Source organism: Myotis brandtii, unplaced genomic scaffold (assembly GCF_000412655.1).
Source record: "Myotis brandtii unplaced genomic scaffold, ASM41265v1 scaffold236, whole genome shotgun sequence".
Taxonomy (NCBI): domain Eukaryota; kingdom Metazoa; phylum Chordata; class Mammalia; order Chiroptera; family Vespertilionidae; genus Myotis; species Myotis brandtii.
Genome location: NW_005358901.1, coordinates 909,980 through 917,489, shown reverse-complemented (window position 1 = coordinate 917,489; position 7,510 = coordinate 909,980). Strand labels below are relative to the sequence as shown.

The 7,510-nt window shown below is 45.6% G+C and overlaps 1 protein-coding gene across 1 annotated transcript in view; it reads right to left on the bottom strand.

Moving 5' to 3' along the window:
• Window positions 1–6: 6 nt before the first annotated feature.
• HCN2 (hyperpolarization activated cyclic nucleotide gated potassium channel 2) overlaps window positions 7–7,510 on the bottom strand; it is a gene marked incomplete at its 3' end in the record, with an annotated part of 41,395 nt that continues 33,891 nt past the window's right edge. Inside the window, exons 6-8 of the mRNA XM_014540051.1 lie at window positions 2,367–2,607; window positions 1,969–2,133; window positions 7–254 (exon numbers count right to left, since the gene is read on the bottom strand). Coding sequence (XP_014395537.1) covers window positions 7–254; window positions 1,969–2,133; window positions 2,367–2,607 — 654 coding nt within the window. The remainder of the gene's footprint in view (window positions 255–1,968; window positions 2,134–2,366; window positions 2,608–7,510) is intronic.

The window sequence follows — 7,510 nt, the reverse complement described above, 5'->3', positions numbered from 1 at the left end:
CCCCCCCACGAGTGGGCGTGCCACCTGTGGGCAGAAGCTCATGGCCACGGCCTGCTGCAGCGTGGCAATGGCCGAGGTGACCTGCGGCGGTGGAGGCGGCGGGAAGAGCCCAACACGCTGGCCCAGCTCAGCCTGCTGCACCATCTCGCGATCATACTTGACGATCTCCTGGATGATGGCGTTCTCCTGGTTGTTGAACACGCCTGAGTTGAGGTCGTGTTGTACCTTGTGCAGCAGGATCGAGTTCTTCTTGCCTGGGGACAGGGGAGTTGTCAGTGCACAGGGGAGCGCCTCCTGCATACAGTGAGTGGGTGTGTCCAGTAGGCATACTGCTGCACGTACTGAGCACCTCCTGCATACATCAACCAGGTATTGGGCACCAACACTACAACCATTAGGCACAGAACACCTGCATAAAGCAAGCAGGTAAGGCACCTACTCTTTAGAGCCAGTACACATACACCTGTGTGTATTGCAGGCCTCCTGCATACAGCCAACAGGTATTCTCACCTAATCTCTACAGCCTGTACTTACACAGATGTATAGCGAATGCCTCCTATATACACCAAGCATCATGTATCGGGCACCTACTCTATAGCCTGTATGGAAAGCATACCGCAGGCACTACTGAGCACCTCCTGCATACAGTGATAAGTATATTGAGTGCCTCCTGCATATAACAAGCAGGTATTGGCACCTACTCTCTATTGTGTGTATTTGAAAGCCTCCTGTATACAAAGGGATGGTACAAGTGTCTGCTGTGTATGGGAAGCAAAAATTGAGAACCTCTGTATATAGCAGCTATGCATGATCTATATACAAACAGGAATCAAGCACCTGTTGTGTGTAGCAAGCGAAGAGCACCTGCTGCATACATAAAGCAGGTATGAGACACCTATGTAGACTGCCAGCATACATGGAGCATTTCCTGTATGTAGCAATCATGTATTGAGCACCTGTAGTATACAGCAACATATCCAGAATACCTGCCTGTTCACAGCCAGAGTGCCAAGTGTGTAACATATAATAGGCATGTGTTGAGTGCCTGCTGTATAGAGCAAATAAGTGCAAGCACCTGTCACAAATATGTTAAATACCTACTGTATAGAGCAAATTGTTGAGTGTCTTTTATATATAAACATGTATCGAGCACTTTCTGTATACAGAAAAGTCCTCCCTCTAACCCCTCTCTGCCCCATCCAGTCCTGCCTTTTCAGCCATTGTCTTTATTCCCACAAATAGCAGCAAGGGCCACTATCTCCTTGCCTCTAGTTGGCAGCCAGTCCTGAGGGCTCCACATCCCAACTATTCCTGAGATTCCCTCCACTTCACCTTACACCCAAGGCTACTATGTACCACCCACCTGTCTACCTTGTAGAATACAAATTTGGTCAGGTCCTCCCCTGCCTAGAATTGTCTGTGGCTCCCTATTGCTCCTGATTTATAGTCCAAATGTCTCCCCCTCCCCTGCAACTGCCCACTAGGCCCTGTGTGCCTGGGTTCTTGCCTACCTCCCCAGCCTCCCTCCTCTCAGCTTCCCTGGCTCTCTGGACTCCAGGCTCTTTCTCACCTCAGGGCCCTTGCACATACTGTATCCATGTGTAAAGGACAGGCCTTCTCATCCTAGCAACACCTACTAATGCTGGTTCCCACTTAGCACCTCCAGGAAGCCCCGCCCCTCCCACATGCCCTCTATGGTGCGAGCTTCCTGAGGGCAGCGCCGGAGGCATCCTCACGGCCCACCAGCCACACCTCCTGGCACACGGTGGGTGCTCAGCAAGTGTTTGCCAAATCATCAGAGTTCTGTACAACCGGCAACACCCCACACTCTTCCTTCCTTGGGAAACCAGGGCTGTGTTTGGGCAGGGGAGAAAGCCAGTCGGAATCAAGTTTCCTGTGGGTCATCTAGGCCACGCCACCTCCCATCTCGGTACAATTTCTCCTAGGACCACAGCCAGGCCCACTCACCGATGCGGTCCAGGCGGTCAATGGCAACGGTCTCGAAAGCCCGCCGCATCATGGGGTACTCCTCCAGCACCTCGTTGAAGTTGTCCACACTCAGTGAGTAGAGGCGGCAGTAGGTGTCAGCTCGCACGCTTGCTGTGCGCCGGCCGCGCGTTAGCAGGCAGATCTCTGTGTATAGTCAAGGGAGGCACCTTAGGGGCTGGGCAACACCCAGCTGCAACCATTCATCCCTGGGGTGTTCTCAGCTGCCCTGAACACGGTCTGGCCCACCCTCTGCTGATGTGGCCCTTCTGGTCACAGGTCCTTCCTGCCGACACCTCGAGGCCTCCCCACATAGCCCTCCATCCTCAGGAAGGGTCCAGCTTTGTACTGCCTGTTCCCTGGTCCCCACAGACACTAACCCCCGAAATAGGAGCCATCGGACAGCTTCATCTCCTTGTTGCCCTTGGTGAGCACACTGACCACGCCATGCTGTATGAAGTACATCTTCTTGCCAATGGTGCCTTCACGGATGATGTAGTCACCTGGCTGGAAGACCTCAAACTTGAGTTTGGTCAACATGGCTGTGACAAAGTTGGGGTCAGCATTGGCAAACAGTGGCATCGAGGCCACCAGCTTCCGGCAGTTGAAGTTCACAATCTCCTGTAGGGGCAGGAGGCAGGGTTGACATCAGGATAGAGTTTGAGCTCTTGCTTCCATCTCAATCTACCTTTGGGACTTGTTTCACCTCAGTTTCTTCGTCTGTGAAATGGGTTTAACACTTCAGCCTGAAAGCCAGCCTTTTACTTAACGGACAAATACTAAAGGTTTTGCCACCAAAGAATGGAGCGAGAGCCAGGCCAGTGTCAATGGCACTGGCTCAGTGGTTGAGCATTGACCAATGAACCAGGAGGTCAGGGTTCCATTCCTGGTGAGGCATATGCCCGGGTTGCAAGCTTGAGCCCCAGTGTGGGACCTGCAGGAGGCAGCCAGTGATTCTCTCTCACCATTGATGTTTTCATCTCTCCCTTTCTGACATCAACAAAAATATATTTTAAAAAAAGAATGGATCAAGAAAATACATACACTGTTCCCTATAATTTACCACTGTATTGGCAATGGTGGCCATGAGACAAGAAAAAGCAATGGCAGACATAAAAATTGGAAAGGAAAAATTAAAACTATCTCTTTACTATCTCCTTTAATGTGACTGCCTAAAAAACCCTCAGGAATCAATAGAAAGCTATAATGGAAGTTAGTCATACTAGCAAGTGATAGAAAAATAAACGAAGCCCTATCCAGTTTGGCTCAGTGGATAAAGCGTCAGCCTGTGGACTGAAGGGTCCTGGGTTCAATTCCAGTCAAGGGCACATGCCTGGGTTGCAGACTTGATCCCTACAAGGGGGTGTGCAGAAGGCAGCCAATCAATGATTCTCTCATCATTGATTTCTCTCCCTCTCCCTCTCTGAAATCAATAAAAATAAACAAACATAAAAACTAAGAACATTAAACCAACATGGAAGAAGTCAGGTTGACAGTTAACCTTGACAAAAAAGCTGGGAGACTTAAATGTTTCCTGTTTGAACTGGGTGATACATGGGGATTTCATTTTATACATCGAGTGCCCTTACGACATGAGTTTTCTCTAAGATGTATTTCAATAAAAAGGAAAACTCACCTTAAAAGAAAATCAACAGCTTTTGTATACACAAACAGTAACTTCTCAGGGAAGGTATAATGGATGAGCCCTGGCTTAGAAGTTGCTTAGAGCATCTTCCCAATGCACTAAGGTTGCGGGTTCAATCTCCAGTCAGGGCACATACAAGAATCAACCAATGAATGCATAAATAAGTGAACAACAAATCAATGTTTCTCTTTCTCCCTCTCTAATTAAAAAAAAGAGAGAAAATATAATGGATGAGAAGATCCCATTTACACCAGCATAAAGAGCTACACAAACAAATGTGGCCTGAAGGTAATAAGCCATGTCCAAACTTATATAAGGAAAACGAGAATGCTCCTGAAAGGCACTAAAGGAAACATTAACATACCGTGTGCTCTTAGACAGAAAAACTCACAACCTCACTATCATAAGGATGAAAGACATCCAGCCGCAAGGCTCAGTGGTTGTAGACCTATGGACCAGGAGGTCACGGTTTGATTCCCGGACAGGGCACATGCCCAGGGTGGGGACTAGTTCCCCAGTGTGGGGTGTGCAGAAGGTGGCCAATCAATGATTCTCTCTCATTGACATTTTTCTCTCTCCCTCTCCCTTCCTCTATGAAAGCAATAACAATACCTATTTTTCAAAAAGAATAGAGCTACCACATGATCCAGCAATCCTTCCAGGTATTTACCCCCCCCAAAATTTTTTTATAACTTAAAAAAAATTTTTTTTAATCAGAGAGGAAGGGAGAGGGAGAGAGAAATAGAAACATCAATGATGAAAGAGAATCATTGCATGCCCCCCCACTGGGGATTGAGCCCGCAACCTGGGCATGTGCCCTTGACCAGAATCGAACCCGGGACCTTTCAGTCTGCAGGCCAATGCTCTATCCACTGAGCCAAACCAGCTAGGGCTATCCAAACATTTTGAAAGCATTTAGTCATGAGAATATATGTATCCCTATGTTGACTGTGGCCAATATATGGCAACAGCCTAAGTGTCCTTTGATGGGTGATTGGATAAAGAGGTGGTATGGAATACTACTCAGCCATAAAAAGGATGAAGTATGGCCATTTGCAACAACATGGATGGATCTTGAGAGTATCTTGCTAAGTGAGATATGTCAAATGGAAAAGGATAAGAACCATATGATTTTATTCATGTTGGATATAAAATAAAAAGCAACAATTGAACAAATAAAACAAACAAAGTAATTGATACAGACAACAGGAAGGTGGTTACCAGAAGGGAAGAGGTGGGGGAGGACAAAGAGGGTAAAATATATGATGGTGGTGGGAGACTAGGCTTCAGGTGGTGAGCACACAATAGACTATATAATAAAAGCCTAATATGCTAAGTGACCTGTCGTCTGGTTGTCCGTTCAAAGCATAATATGCTAATGATATGCTAAGGGCGCTCAACCACTCGCTATGATGTGCACTGACCACTAGGGGGCAGTCAACCAGTTGCTATGACGTGCATTGACCACCAGGGGGCAGACACTCAGACCGGTAGGTTAACTTGCTGCTGGGGTCTGGCCAATTAGGACTGAGTGAGATGGGCCGGACATGCCCTGGAGCCCTCCTGCTGTCCCTTCCCGGCTGGCTAACCTCCCGTGTTAGGGACCTGATCGTGCACCAGTGGGGTCCCTCGGCCCAGCCTGCTTTCTCTCACAATCTGGGACCCCCAGGGGATGTTGGAGAGCTGGTTTCAGCCCAATCCCACAGGCCAGGTCAAGGGACCCCACTGGTGCACAAATTCGTGCACTAGGCCTCTAGTATAGATGTATATAATAAAGTTGTTCACCTGAAATTTATGTAATTATGTTAACCAATGTTACCCCACTACATTTAATTTTTTAAAAAATAGCATGGTAGCAACATAAAAACAGACATATACTAGTAGATCAATGGAAGAAAATAGAGAGCCGAGAAATCCTTGCTTATATGACCAATTAATGTAGGATAAAGAAGAAAAGGGATATACAATGGGATAAAGACAGGTTCTTCAATAGGTGGTATTGAGAAAACTGGGCAGATAAATGAAAAAAAAAAATTAAATTTGGATCACTTTCTGCCCTGGCCCGTTGGCTCAGTGGATAGTGTCAGCCTGCAGACCAAAGGGTCCTGAGTTCAGTTCTGGTCAAGGGCACGTACCTTGGTTGCAGACTTCTCCCCCGGCCGGACCCTGGTCAGGCGCATGCAGGAGGCAACCAATCAATGTGTTCCTCTCACATCGATTTTTCTCTGTCTTTTCCTCTCTCTTCTACTCTGTCTAAAAATCAATGGAAAAATATCCTCAGGTGAGGATTTAAATAATAAATAATAATAAAAATAAATTGGATCACTATCATACAGTATATACAAAAATGAACTGAAAACAGATTAAAGACTTAAACATAAGACCTGAAACCAAAAAATTACTAGAGGAAAACAGTAAACTCTTTGACATGGGTCTTAGCAATCTTTTGTTGTTAATTCTCACCCAAGGATATTTTTTCTTTTTAAATATTTTATTTATTTATTTAATTTTAAATATGTTTTTTATTGATTTTAGGGAGAGAGGAAGGGAAAAGGATAGAGAGAAACATCTATGAGAGAGAAACATAGATTGGCTGCCTCCTGCTCGCCCCCTACTGGGGATCAAGGCCACAACCAGAGCATGTGCCCTTGACGGGGAATCGAACTTGTGACCTCTTGATTTATGAGTCAATGCTCAACCACTGAGCCACAACGGCTGGGCCTGAGGATATTTTTTCCATTACTTTTCAGGGAGAGAGTGGAAAGGAGGGAGGGAGGGAGAGGGGGAGAGAGAGAGAAACACATCAATTGGTTGCCTCCTGCACATCCAAACAGGGGTGGGAAGTGAACCCATAATCCAGTTATGTGCCCTTGAGCGGGAATCAAATCTGAGACACTTCAGTATGCAGGCTGATGCTCTAACCACTGAGCACATCGGCCAGGGCCTAAGCAGTCCTTTTGGGTATGTCTCCTTGGATAAGGAAAACAAAAGGAAAACAAATGGAACTACAGCAAACTAAAGTTTTTGCACACTGAAGAAAACCACAAAATGAAAATACAACCTATTGAAGGTGAAAAGGTATTCACCAATGATACATCTGATAAGGTATTGATATCCCAAAATATATAAGGGAAAATAAACAGAAAAAGAAACAAAAACAAGACAAAACAAAACAAATATATAAGGAATCTATGCAACTTAACGCCAGAAAAAACAATCCAGTTAAAAGATGGGCAGAAGACCTGAATAGACATTTCTCCAAAGAGGACGTACATGAAGGCTGACGGACATGAAGAAGTTCAATGTCACTAATCATCAGAGAAATGTAAATTAAAGCCACAATGAGATATATCACCTCACATGTATCACAATGGCTATTATAAAAAAGACACAAAGGGTAAGTGTTGGTGAGGATGTGGAGAAAGGGGACCCTGTGCCTGTTGGTGAAACTGCAGATTGGCACAGCCACTGTGGAAAATAGTATGGAGGTTCCTCAAATAATTAAAAATAGAGTTTCCATATGACCCAGCAATCCCACTTCTGGGTATTTATCCAAAAAAAAAAAAACAAATACCAATTTGAAAAGGCATATGCACCTCTATGTTTATTTCATCATTATTTACAATAACCAAGATATAGAAACAACCTAGGTGTTCATTCATAGAGGAATGGATAAAAAAAAGTAGCCCAGCCAGTGTGGCTCAGTGGTTGACCTATGAACCAGGAGGTCACAGTTGGATTCCCAGTCAGGGCATATGCCTGGGTTTCGGACTTGATCTCCAGTGTGGGATGTGCAGGAGGCAGCTGATCAATGACTCTCTCTCATCATTGATGTTTCTATCTTTCCCTCTTCCTTCCTCTCTGAAATCAATAAAAAAA